This window comes from Chiloscyllium punctatum, chromosome 10 (assembly GCF_047496795.1).
Source record: "Chiloscyllium punctatum isolate Juve2018m chromosome 10, sChiPun1.3, whole genome shotgun sequence".
Lineage (NCBI taxonomy): Eukaryota > Metazoa > Chordata > Chondrichthyes > Orectolobiformes > Hemiscylliidae > Chiloscyllium > Chiloscyllium punctatum.
This window is the reverse complement of record NC_092748.1, coordinates 122,759,768-122,772,662: the sequence shown is the minus strand read 5'-3', so window position 1 is coordinate 122,772,662 and position 12,895 is coordinate 122,759,768. Positions and strand designations below refer to the sequence as shown.

The 12,895-nt window shown below is 46.6% G+C and overlaps 1 protein-coding gene across 1 annotated transcript; it reads left to right on the top strand.

Moving 5' to 3' along the window:
* Positions 1-106: 106 nt before the first annotated feature.
* rpl37a (ribosomal protein L37a) lies at positions 107-8,319 on the top strand. Its single transcript, XM_072580070.1, has 4 exons — positions 107-165; positions 386-514; positions 4,105-4,187; positions 8,178-8,319. Exons 1-4 carry the CDS (start codon positions 163-165, stop codon positions 8,239-8,241), a joined length of 279 nt encoding a protein of 92 aa, XP_072436171.1. The 5' UTR covers positions 107-162; the 3' UTR covers positions 8,242-8,319.
* The last annotated feature ends 4,576 nt before the right edge of the window (positions 8,320-12,895 follow it).

The window sequence follows — 12,895 nt, the reverse complement described above, 5'->3', positions numbered from 1 at the left end:
TTCCAATTAAACCTGTTGGACTATAACCTGGTGTTGGGTGATTTTTAACTCTCTTTAAGACGTGGGGACCCTGCACCTTTAAATCCCGGGGAGCAGTTTGCGCATGCGTGGTCCGGCCCTTATAGCGCCTGCGCACTAGGTCCCGCCCTCTCTGCTCTCAAGATGGTGAGTGTCTCTGGCAGTAGATCCCGGGCCCGGGCCGCAATCCGCCTCCATCCGGACTCCCCGGGAACCATCGGCTGCCGCACAGCTCCCGGGGGCCCGCCTTACACCTCCCGCTAATCGGGGAGTTGGTTATGGAGTGAAGGGGTCAGGGTGTGGGGAGGATCTGGGGCCTAGCGCGGGCTCCGGGGCTGTGCTCTGATCCGCGGTGTTTATCTTCCAGGCCAAGCGGACCAAGAAGGTGGGCATCGTGGGCAAGTACGGGACCCGGTACGGAGCGTCCCTCCGCAAGATGGTGAAGAAGATCGAGATCAGCCAACACGCCAAGTACACCTGCTCGTTCTGCGGCAAGGTCCGGGTCCGGGGCCGGGTCCGGGGGGAGGGAGCCCCAGTGACGCCCGGTCATTCCCCCCCCCCCCCACACACACACACACCATCTCCTCCCTCACCCCACCCAATCTCTCTCACTCCCCTCCCCCCCCATCCCCATTCCCTCCCCCCCCCCCATCCCCATTCCCTCCCCCCCCCCATCCCCATTCCCTCCCCCCCCCCCATCCCCATTCCCTCCCCCCCATCCCCATTCCCTCCCCCCCCCCCATCCCCATTCCCTCCCCCCCATCCCCATTCCCTCCCCCCCCCATCCCCATTCCCTCCCCCCCCCATCCCCATTCCCTCCCCCCCCCCATCCCCATTCCCTCCCCCCCCCATCCCCATTCCCTCCCCCCCCCCATCCCCATTCCCTCCCCCCCCCCCCATCCCCATTCCCTCCCCCCCCCCCCCCCATCCCCATTCCCTCCCCCCCCCCATCCCCATTCCCTCCCCCCCCCATCCCCATTCCCTCCCCCCCCCATCCCCATTCCCTCCCCCCCCCCATCCCCATTCCCTCCCCCCCCCCCCCATCCCCATTCCCTCCTCCCCCCCCCCATCCCCATTCCCTCCCCCCCCCCATCCCCATTCCCTCCCCCCCCCCATCCCCATTCCCTCCCCCCCCCCATCCCCATTCCCCCCCATCCCCATTCCCCCCCATCCCCATTCCCCCCCATCCCCATTTCCCCCCCCATCCCCATTTCCCCCCCCATCCCCATTTCCCCCCCCATCCCCATTTCCCCCCACATCCCCATTCCCTCCCCTCCCCCCCCTCCCCTCCCCCCCCCTCCCCTCCCCCCCATTCCCTCCCCTCCCCCCCCCTCCCCCCCCTCCCCTCCCCTCCCCCCCCCCCCCTCCTCTCCCCCCCCCCCCTCCCCTCCCATCCCCATTCCCTCCCCTCCCCCCCCATCCCCTCCCTCCCCCCCATTCCCCCCCATCCCCATTCCCTCCCCCCCCATCCCCATTCCCTCCCCCCCCATCCCCATTCCCTCCCCCCCCATCCCCATTCCCTCCCCCCCCCCATCCCCATTCCCTCCCTCCCCCATCCCCATTCCCCCCCCCCATCCCCATTCCCTCCCTCCCCCCCCATCCCCATTCCCTCCCTCCCCCCCCATCCCCATTCCCTCCCTCCCCCCCCATCCCCATTCTCTCCCTCCCCCCCCAATCTCCCCATTCCCTCCCCCCCCCCCCCCCATTGCTGTGCTGCATATTAAGCTGTTTCATAGAATAAGGATGCTGCTGAAAATGTGTTGCTGGAAAAGTGTAGTACGTCAGGCAGCCTCCACGGAGCAGGAGAATCGCGTTTTGGGTATCAGCCCTTCATCATTTTCCTGAAGAAAGGCTCATGCCCGAAACGTCGATTCTCCTGCTCCTTGGATGCTGCCTGACCTGCTGCACTTTTCCAGCAACACATTTTCAGCTCTGATCTGCAGTTCTCACTTTCTCATCATAGAATAAGGATGCATGGTGTTATGGGTAGAGTATAAGCATGAATAGAGGACTGGTTGACTGACAAGAAGCAAAAAGTGGGGATAAATGAGTACTGTGCTGGTTGGCAATCAGTGACAAGTGGTGTGCCTCAGTGATCAGTGTTGGGACCACAATTATGTACAATTTATATCGATGATTTGGAGTTGGGGACCACGCGTGCTGTGTCAAACTTTGTCGATGATACGAAGATGAGTGGCAGAGCAAAGTGCAGAGGGCTGTGAAACTTTGCAAAGGAACATAGGTACATTGGGATGCACTGGCACTGGCGGGGGTGCAGAGGAGGTTCACTCAGTTGATTCCACAGTTGAGGGTGTTGGCTTATGGGGAGAGGCTGAGTAGATTGGGATGATATTCATTGGAAATCAGAAGAATGAGGGAGGATCTTATAGGAACATTTAAAGTTATGAAGGGAGTCAATAAAATAGAATGTTTCCACAGGTAGGTGAAACTAGGACAAGAGGGCATGGCCTCAAGATTAGAGGAAGCAGGTTTAGAACTGAACTGCAAAGGAACTTCTTCACCCAGAGGGTTAAAATCAACTAGGTAGAAACAAGTACTGCAGATGCTGGAAATCAGAGTCTAGGTTAGAGTGGTGTTGGAAAAGCACAGCAGGCCAGGCAGCATCCGAGGAGCAGGAAAATCGACGTTTCGGGCAAAAGCCCTTCATCAAGAGTAGAGGCAGAGTGCCTGCAGGGTGGAGAGATAAATGAGAGGAGGGTGGGGAGAAAGTAGCATAGAGTACAATGGGTGGGGGGTAGAGGTGATTGGTCAGAGAGGAGGGTGGAGTGGATAGGTGGAAAGGAAGATAGACAGGTCATGGGGACGGTGCTGAGCTGGAAGGTTGGAGCTGGGGTGAGTTGTGGGGAGGGGGAAGGGGAAATGAGGAAACTGGTGAAATCTACATTGATGCCATGGGGTTGAAGTGTTCTGAGGCGGACGATGAGGCGTTCTTCCTCCAAGCGTCGGGTGGTGAGGGAGTGACGGTGGAGGCCCAGGACCTTCGTGTCCTCGGCAGAGTGGGAGGGGGAGTTGAAATGTTGGGCCACGGGGCGCTGGGGTTGATTGGTCCGTGTGTCCCGGACCACTAGGAGGTGTCCAGTCTCCCCAATGTAGAGGAGATCGCATTTGGAGTAATGGATACAATAAATGACATTGGTGGATGTGCAGGTGAAACTTTGGATGTGGAAGGCTCATTTAGGGCCTTGGATGGAGGTGACGGAGGAGGTGTGGACACAGGTTTTGCAATTCTTGTGGTGGCAAGGAAGGGTGGGTTGTTGTGTGGCGTGGGCCTGACTAGATAGTCACTGAGGGAATGGTCTTTGCGGAAATGGGTGGGATGGGAAATATATCCCTAGTGGTGGGGTCTGTTTGGAAGTGGCGGAAATGTCATTGGATGATGTGGATTATGCAAAGGGTGGAAGGTGAGCATCAGGGAGGTTCTGTCCTTGTTATGGTTGGAGGGGTGGGGTTTGAGGGCGGAATGTGGACGAGATGCATTTGGGGGCACCTTTAACCAAGGTAAATTGCGGTCCCTAAAGAAGGAGGTCATTGGTGTGTTCTGTGGTTGAACTGGTCCTCCTGGGAGCAGATATGGCGGAGGAATTGGGAATATGGGATGATATTTTTGCAGGCGATAGGATGGGAAGGGGTGGAATCCAGGTAAATGCGGGAGTCGGTGGGTTTGTTTAAAAAAAAAAGTCAGTGTCAAGTCGGCCGTCATTAATGGAGATGGAGGGGTCCAGGAAGGGGAGTGAGGTGTCAGACGTGCGGCATATTTTTAAGGTGAGAGGAGAAAGTTTTAAAAAGTTCATAAGGGGCAGCCTTTTTACACTGTTATTTGTATGTGGAATGAATTGCCAGAGGGTATAGTGGATGCAGATACAGTGACAACATTTTAAATTATACTTACATGAATAACAAAGGTTTGCAGGAATGTGGGGCATATGTAGGCAAATGGGACTAGTTTAGTTAGGGAACATAATTAGCGTGGAACAAATGGTCTGGTTCCATGCTGAATGACTCTGTGCTTTTGAGCTCGATTGTATGATATTCCAGTTCTGATTGACCCCTGTCTTGCTTCTTCAGACAAAGATGAAGAGGAGGGCTGTTGGCATCTGGCATTGTGGATCCTGTATGAAAACAGTAGCCGGCGGGGCTTGGGCCTACAAGTAAGTGAACAGTTCTCACTGGGACCGGTTGGAAGGTGGGGCACTGGGTTTGGTTGGGATTGGAAGCAGTGTTGTGCACAAACGGTGGAGAATTGGGACTTAGGCGATGACCTAGTTGTATTAACACTAGACTATTTATCCAGTGACCTAGGTTCAAATCCTGCCATGGCAAATGGTAAAATTTGAATTGAATAAAAATTTGGAATTAAGAGTCGAATGATGACCGTGAATCCATTGTCGGTTGTTGTAAAAATGCATCTAGTTCACTGGTGTTCTTTTTAGCACAGGAAACTGCTGTTCTTATCAGGTCTGGCTTACATGTGACTCCAGATCTACAGCAATGTGGTTGCCCTTTAACTGCCCTCTGGTTAGTTAGTGCTGGGGAATAAATGCTTGCCCTGCCAGTGACATCCACATCCTGTGAATGGATTTATTTTAAAAACTTAGCTGGTCTAGCATTTATTGGCCTGGGGAAGATGATGGTGATGGTGACCCCAAAGACTACAGTGGTTCAAGAATACCTACAGTACTATTAGAGAGACTTTGAGGAGGGCGTTACTTGCTATGGAATTCCACTCCCTGGCCTGCTTGTCTACACTTATAAAAATTCGTTCATTGGAATAGATGTCACTAGCTAGGTCAGTATTATTTCTTTTCCCTAATAGCACAGATTTGGTCAGACTAGGTAAGGAGAGCAGATTTCCTGCCCTAAAGGATATTAGTGAACCATGATTTGGAGATGCCGGTGTTGGACTGGGATGTACAAAGTTAAAAATCACACAACACCAGGTTATAGTCCAACAGGTTTAACTGGAAGCACACTAGCTTTTGGAGCGACGCTCCTTCATGGGGTGATTGTGGAGGGCTCGATTGTAACACAGAATTTATAGCAAAAATTTTCAGTGTGATGTAACTGAAATTATACATTGAAAAAATTGATTGTCTATTAAGCCATTCATCTGTTAGAATGCAGTGATAGTTTCACTTCTTTCATGTGTAAATCACAAAACCCTTTTTTAAAAGTTGCATTCTCTGGTTAGCTGTTAACAATGGTGATAGCTAGACAATATGTTGAAGGTGTTAGCCCCCTGTGTTCTGTCTATGACCTGATGTTTAGATTGATTCTAATCTAAAAAGTGAGATAAGAGTTTTACATAAATTCATGCAGTTTTTGAGCTCAGAGTTCTACATGAATGTATGCAGTTTTTGAGCAAAATGCAATGTAACTCTGCAAGTACAAATTCACCACTGTGTGTGTGTGGAGTGTCTTAAGTCTGTGAGGGGGTGCATGTGGGAGTGTGTGTGTCTATAAGGGTGTGTGTGGGTGTCTGTGTGTGTAGTGCAATGGTGATCACCTGTAATGTGACATGAACCCAAGGTCCCGGTTGAGGCTCTCCCTATGGGTACCAAACTTAGCTATCAGCCTCTGCTCGGCCACTTTCCTCTGCTGCCTGTCCCGAAGTCCACCTTGGAGGATGGTCACCCGAAGGTCCGAGGCTGAAAGTCCAGGGCACCTACACACACTTCCACACTCACAAGCACCCTCTCACAGACTTAAGACACTCTGCACTCACCACACACACACTTTGTGTGGTGAATTTGTACTTGCAAAGTTACATTGCACTTTGCTCAAAAACTGCATACATTCATGTAGAACTCTGAGCTCAAAAACTGCTTGAATTTATGTAACACTCTGATTCTAATCTAAAAAGTGAGATAACAATCTAAACATCAGGTCATAGACAGAGAACACAGGGGGCTAACACCTTCAACATATTGTCTAACTATCACCATTGTTAACAGCTAACCCGAGAATGCAACCTTTTTTTTTAAAAAAGGTTTTGTGATTTACATATGAAAGAAGTGAAACTATCACTGTATTCTAACAGATGAAAGGCTTAATAGACAATCAATTTTTCAATGTATAATTTCAGTTACATCACAGTAAATTTTTGCTATAAATTCTGTGTTACGATCGAGCCCTCCACAATCACCTGATGAAGGAGCATCGCTCCGAAAGCTAGTGTGCTTCCAATTAAACCTGTTGGACTATAACCTGGTTTTGTGTGATTTTTAAATTAGTGAACCAGACTGCCTTACAATTATCAATGGTTATGTTGTCATTATTAGATTTCGAATTTTGGAATTTTTTTTCAATTCAAATACCGCCAAATCCATCTTGGTCCTCAGCAATTATACCATCAGATTTTGGATTCTTTGATTATCCGAAGGTCATGGGCAGGGGGTATTTCATTTGGTTAATGGAATTCTGGATAATCGAATGTCGAATATCATAGTTTCACCAAGCATCAGGATCTTGCCAGATAATCCAATATTGGGATAATCGAATGTCACATAAGTGAGGTTCCTCTGTATTATGTTTCCTCCATGCCAGTGCCTTCCTGTATTTGGCTGGACCAGTTCAATTCCTTCTCAGTTAAATGTGGGATTGAGTAATAATAATACCATTGAATATCAAGGGCAAGGGTTAAATGATCTTTTATTGGAGATGGTTATTGTCTGGCACTTGTGTGGCTCCAATGTTACTTGGCAAGGGAGTGCCAGATTTGAGCAATTAACATGTCTCTTTGGGCATTCTTGCATCATCTCTCTCTCTCTCTCTCTCTCTCTCTCTCTGTCTCTCTCTGTCTCAGTAGATGCTACTGCACCTGAATGTTTCTGGAACTTTGTTCTTATTTAAGATTTCCAGCATCTGCAATTTTTTGCTTTGTTTCAAATGATCTGATCATTGCATTTGCCTTCTTAAGCACCAAGAACAAAATAAATGTTGGCATTCAAGAGGGCGAGAAAACAAAAGCAGGGAGGTACTCTTGAGGCTGTGTAAGGTTGTGGTCAGACTGCATTTGGAAAAGTGTGAACAGCTTTGGGCCCAGTGGCTTATGTCTAAGAAAGGATGTGCTGGTGTTCAAGGAGGTTTATAAGAATGAGCCCAGGAATGAAAGGCTTATCATTTTGAGCAGCAGTTGAGGACACTAGGTTTCCTCAATGGGATTTAGAAGGGTGGGTGTGGCATCTGGTTGAAACTTGCAAGATATTGAGAGGCCTGGAAAGAGTGGACATAGATGTACATAGAACATAGAACAATACAGCACAGAACAGGCCCTTCGGCCCACAATGATGTGCCAAATATTTGTCCTAGCTTAAGTACCTATCCAATTGCCGCTTAAAGGTCGCCAATGATTCTGACTCTGCCACAAACAGCAGAGGACCCAGAACTGATCCCTGCAGAACTCCACTTGTAACTGGGCTCCAGGCTGAATAGTTACCATGTTTCCATTAGCTGAAGACACTAGGACTTGGGGCACAGCCTTCAGGTTAAGGGACAACCCTTTAGAGCTGTGATGAGGAGGAATTTCTTCTGCCAGAATGTGGTGAATCTGTGGACCTCATTGCTGCAGAAGGCTGTGGAGGCCAAGTTGTGATTGTATTTAAGACCTGAGACAGATATATTCGTGATTTGTAGGGGGATTAAAGGTTACAGGAAGAAAGCAGGAGAATGGGGTGAGAACCATATTAGCCATCATTGAATGGCCTAATTCTGTTTTTGTATCTTATGGTCTGTCTGGATTCTTCCTGAGCATATATTGTGGCAGAAGATGAAGCGTTCTTCCTCCAAGCGTCAGTGGCTAGGATTTGATGATAGAAGAGGCCCCCTCCCCACACTACTTGTTCCCAAAACATCAACTCTCCTTCTCGGATGCTGCCTGACCTGCGCGACACTTTCAACCTTGATCTGCAGTCCTTGCTTTCTGTTTCGATCTCAATGGAAAATTCTAAGATCATGAAGGGTATTATAAAAGTGACAGCAGTTTCTTTTTACCAACTGTGTTGGCACTGCTTGCTGTTGTGATATGTTGGCTTAACTTGTTTTGCCAAGTGTGATCTAGCTCTGGTGTGTTTGTGGAATAACCCTGCCAGTTTTACTCTGACAAACTCTTGTTTTTTCCCTTTTTTTTTAATCTTTGCCAGTACCACCTCAGCTGTTACAGTGAAGTCTGCAATTCGCCGTCTGCGGGAGTTGAAGGATCAGTGAGCAGTGGCTGGGGAGTCTGATCTTTTCCAGAGGTGCATGTGTCAGCAGACTTGTTAATAAAAGTTTAAATGAAAAGACGCCACTGCTTATTAGTCAGTTATTTACTGACAAGGCCTGTCAGTGATTGAACAGTAGCTGTGTTTTGCCTGTTGACTGTTCATTTTGATGCGGTGATCTCCGAGGAGTCTGAAATTGTTTTTACTGATATGAGAGGTAAAGCATTTTCATTGAGTTGGAGGAAAAGACCTATAGCTGTTAAGAGTAGCATCAAATAATTACTTCCAAATTGATTCCTACACTAAAGTTCCACTATTTTTTGTTATCACAGTTAAGAAAGGTATCTTGCTGAAAATGCAGCTATCTTGTTAATGTGATGAAGTTTTGAAGATTTTTTTCTAGTGGTACTTAGAAATCTAAATTTTAGTTTTGGCTTTCGTTTAAACGTTTAACCCTTAACCCCACTAATACTTTACTCCAAAGTCCAGTTTATTTTAAGGAAATATAATTTCAGTTTCCATAAACCGTTCCTGTTATGATAAAGTGCAGATTTAACCAGATATTCTCATACTTTTGCCTTCCCCAAATCCATGGCTAATCATGTTTAGCTCAATCCTAGTCGTTGTGGAACTTGGTAATTGGCCAACGTATTGTCACACCCATACAATGCTGGAACGTTGTAGATTTGTAGATTTCTATTTAAATTGTGGAGTTTAATTGTAGAGCACAGGAGCAAGCAGTTCTGCCATAGAACATAGAACAATACAGCACAGAACAGGCCCTTCGGCCCACGATGTTGTGCCGAACTTCTATCCTAGATTAAGCACCCATCCATGTACCTATCCAAATGCCGCTTAAAGGTCGCCAATGAATCTGACTCTACCACTCCCACGGGCAGCGCATTCCATGCCCCCACCACTCTCTGGGTGAAGAACCCACCCCTGACATCTCCCCTATACCTTCCACCCTTCACCTTAAATTTATGTCCCCTTGTAACACTCTGTTGTACCCGGGGAAAAAGTTTCTGACTGTCTATCTATTCCTCTGATCATCTTATAAACCTCTATCAAGTCACCCCTCATCCTTCGCCGTTCCAACGAGAAAAGGCCGAGAACTCTCAACCTATCCTCGTACGACCTACTCTCCATTCCAGGCAACATCCTGGTAAATCTTCTCTGCACCCTCTCCAAAGCTTCCACATCTTTCCTAAAGTGAGGCGACCAGAACTGCACACAGTACTCCAAATGTGGCCTAACCAAAGTCCTGTACAGCTTTGGCTATGAATGAGTCATCCAGTTATCCTCCTCCTTCCATTCTTCAGACCTTTATCCAACTTCCTTTGGATTAAATTGGAAAATATTGGAGAAACTCAGTAGGTCTTGCAGCATTTGTAGAGCAAGAAACATCTCCTTTTGGAAATGAAGAGAGAAGTGACTAAAGGGTGAACAAGTCAGATATCCCTTTCTGGATTAAAAAAGAAATGTGGTGCTAGAAATCTGAAACAAAGACAGAAGTTGCTAGAAATTCTGTGGACCTGGCAGAACCTGTGGAGAGAAATCAGTTGACATCTGTGACCTCCTGGGGTAAATGAGGATAAACTCATCAAAACAATTCATAAGTGTTCATAGCCTTCTCCACTGTGTTTGTTGAATACAGCCCAACTCCTCAGCTGTCTCCACATAGCTAGATTATTCCTTCCAGTCTTCTGGTAGAGTGGGGCTTTCCAAGTGTCATACCCTGACTTTAAAGGGCTCTTGCCCGTAATGTAGATTCTCCTGCTCCTCGGATGCTGCCTGACCTGCTGTGCTTTTCCAGTACCACACTCATGACACTCCAGCCTAACACGGCTTTAAACCAGTGTTGCATGAAGGTTAATAAAAAATGAATATAAAAGTAAGAAATTTAAGACAGCCAAGGATCTCCTCTGCTTTTTGAATACGTTTTTCCAACTTTTGACCCCTCCAATGGTTTCATAAAATCTGGAAATGGGATGGAGTCCTGATTCTGTCTGTCTGTTGGCAGTCCATGTAGCACTACTGCCTTCTCTTGAAGTAGTGTAGAAATAATAGATTTCCCCCTGAATGCCTTGATTGAATCTGCTCCCTAAACACACTGCATGAAAACACATTTTCTCATGTCAGCATTGCTACTTTTGTCACACTTTTGTCAATCTGTGCTCTCTGGTTCTTGACCCTTCCAAAGTGGGAATAAGATCTCCCTACTCTACAGGCCCTCTATTAAATTTCCTCCCACTATTATCTTTCAGGAGAATAATCCCAATCTTTCTACATGAATCAAATTTCTCATTCTTGGAATTGTTTGCATGAATGTTTTTGCATATTAATTCCTCTTAAACCCATTGTTAACAAACACTCCCTCATACTGTTTGTTTGGATGCGTGCACAGCACACACCTCCAAAACTGGAAGTCAGTGCATTGGAATGGCAGTGGAATTTAGAGGGAGCCTTGCTTTAAATGTCTTTACATTCTTTCTAACCGTGTAGTGCCCAAAACTGAACCAGAGTTAAGGATCCCATTGTTGTATGTTTGTGTATCAGTAATATGGATAGGGCTAAGAATGATGTTCTGCTGGGTAAGTACAAGCAACTTGTGGCTATGTTTTTTAAAACCAAAAGGAAATCGACAAATAAAATCAAAAGTTGAATGCAAGACTCATCTCAAATCATTGGGCACTGACACCACTGCTAGCATAAGAGGAGCACTGCTACCATTACAAGGAGCTTCAACTGAACTGTGCAAAGTCAACTGTCTTGGTGAATAAAATAACTGCTGTTAAGAGAATTTTAAGTAGTTTTAATGAGATTTAGAAAGCTCTAGAGCTAGGACACCAATAGTGTAGGATTAACAGTACAGGTAATGATAGAATCGGTGTGATAGGAAGGTACACAGCATACAAATGGCAGTGGCAGACATTTAAGGAGACAGTCTAATGCACTAAACATTTACCGATTGACAACAAAAATTCCTGGAGGAACAGTGAATCTTTCCTGGCCAACGGCGGCTCAGTGGTTAGCTGGAAAAACGTCTCAAGCCTGAAGAAAGCCCAATGTATTGTCTCTTCCCAGTTGTGGCTCTAACCAATAACTAATAAGTCAGAGAGGTGGCATGGTGGCTCAGTGGTTAGCACTGCTGCCTTACAGCACCAGGGACTCAGGTTGACTGCCTATATTGCATACTGTCCCCATGTCTGTGTGGGTTTCCTTCAGGTGCTCTGGTTTCCTCCCACAGTCCAAAGATGTGCAGGTTAGGTGTATTGGTCATGCTAAATTGCCCATAGTGTTCAGGAATGTGTAGGTTAGCTGTATTAGTCAGGGGTAAATATAGAGATGGGGGGATGGTTCTTGTTGGGTTACTCTTAGGAGGGTCGGTGTGGACTTGTTGGGGGCTGAAGGTTTCCACACAGGGATTCTGTAATGACCAACAATAATCAATTTGAAACAAAAGAACAAAGTGTTAGGCCAGTAACTTGGGAACATTTAGAAACTAGCAAACAATGACTTAAAAAAAGGGGGAAAACAGAAGGAAGAGCAGCTGAAGGAAACATTTGACTCTTGAAAGATGAGACGAGTATGAGTGAAACAAGGAAATAACAGACACTTTGACCAAGTGTTTTGATTCCGTTTTCACTGCTGAAGACACAGTAAGCCACAAATAGTAGACTATCAGGATTTCTCTAGCAATTTATTCTAAAGAAACATAGAATTAAAATAGATGGGAACAAATTAAAGAATGAGGGTGTGCAGATTTGAAATAATAAAATGCAAAAGACATGAGGCAAATTTTTTGTCACAAATAATTTTAAGTCTGAACTTCAGGATCATAAGGAGAAGGCTAAAGATTGCACTAAGTGAAATGCTCATTGGGAGAGTTAGGGCAGGCATGATGAGCCAAATCCTGGATTAGTGGTGCTGGAAGAGCACAGCAGTTCAGAGTACAAACCTCTTTGTCAATCTTTTGCTTCTTTCTGAGAATGTGGCCCTTCGAATTGTACACAATAGTCAAGCTGAAATCTAATGGAACAAAGAACAGTTCAGTACAAGAACAAGTCCTTTGGTCCACAATGGCTGTGCTGATCATAATGCCATTCAAAACTAATCCCATCCATCAACAAACTATTCCTGTTCATGTCAGAATGCTTCTTAAATATTGCTATCATATCTGCTTTTATCACCTCCCCTGACAACACTTACTAGGCACCAAACACCCTCTATAAAAGAATGCCTCCTCATATTTGACATGTCCACCCTGTGACAAAGACCCCTAATTATCCATCTTTAGCATGCCCCTTATAATTTTATATACTTCTATCAAGTCACCCCTCAATCTCTGACACTCTAGCACAAACAGTCCAAGTTTGTTCAACCTCACAGCTAATACACTCCAATACAGGCAAAATCCTGGTAAGTCCCTTCTGCACCCTGTCCAAAGAACTGCACCTATTACTCTCCAAGTTGCCTAACTAACGTTTTCCTCCAGCTGCAACATGACAACATTTATACTCCGTGCTCAGACTGTGAAGGTAAGAATGCCATACACCTTAACCATCTTATCCACTTGTGTTGCCACTTTCAGGCAGCTATGGCCTTGCACCCCAAGATCCCTCTGTACAATCAAAGTTCCTAAGGGTCCTGCCATG

Coding starts and splice junctions, on each gene's coding strand:
- rpl37a (XM_072580070.1), top strand. Junction 515..4,104: donor CCTGCTCGTTCTGCGGCAAG/GTCCGGGTCCGG, acceptor TTGCTTCTTCAG/ACAAAGATGAAGAGGAGGGC. Junction 4,188..8,177: donor GGCGGGGCTTGGGCCTACAA/GTAAGTGAACAG, acceptor AATCTTTGCCAG/TACCACCTCAGCTGTTACAG.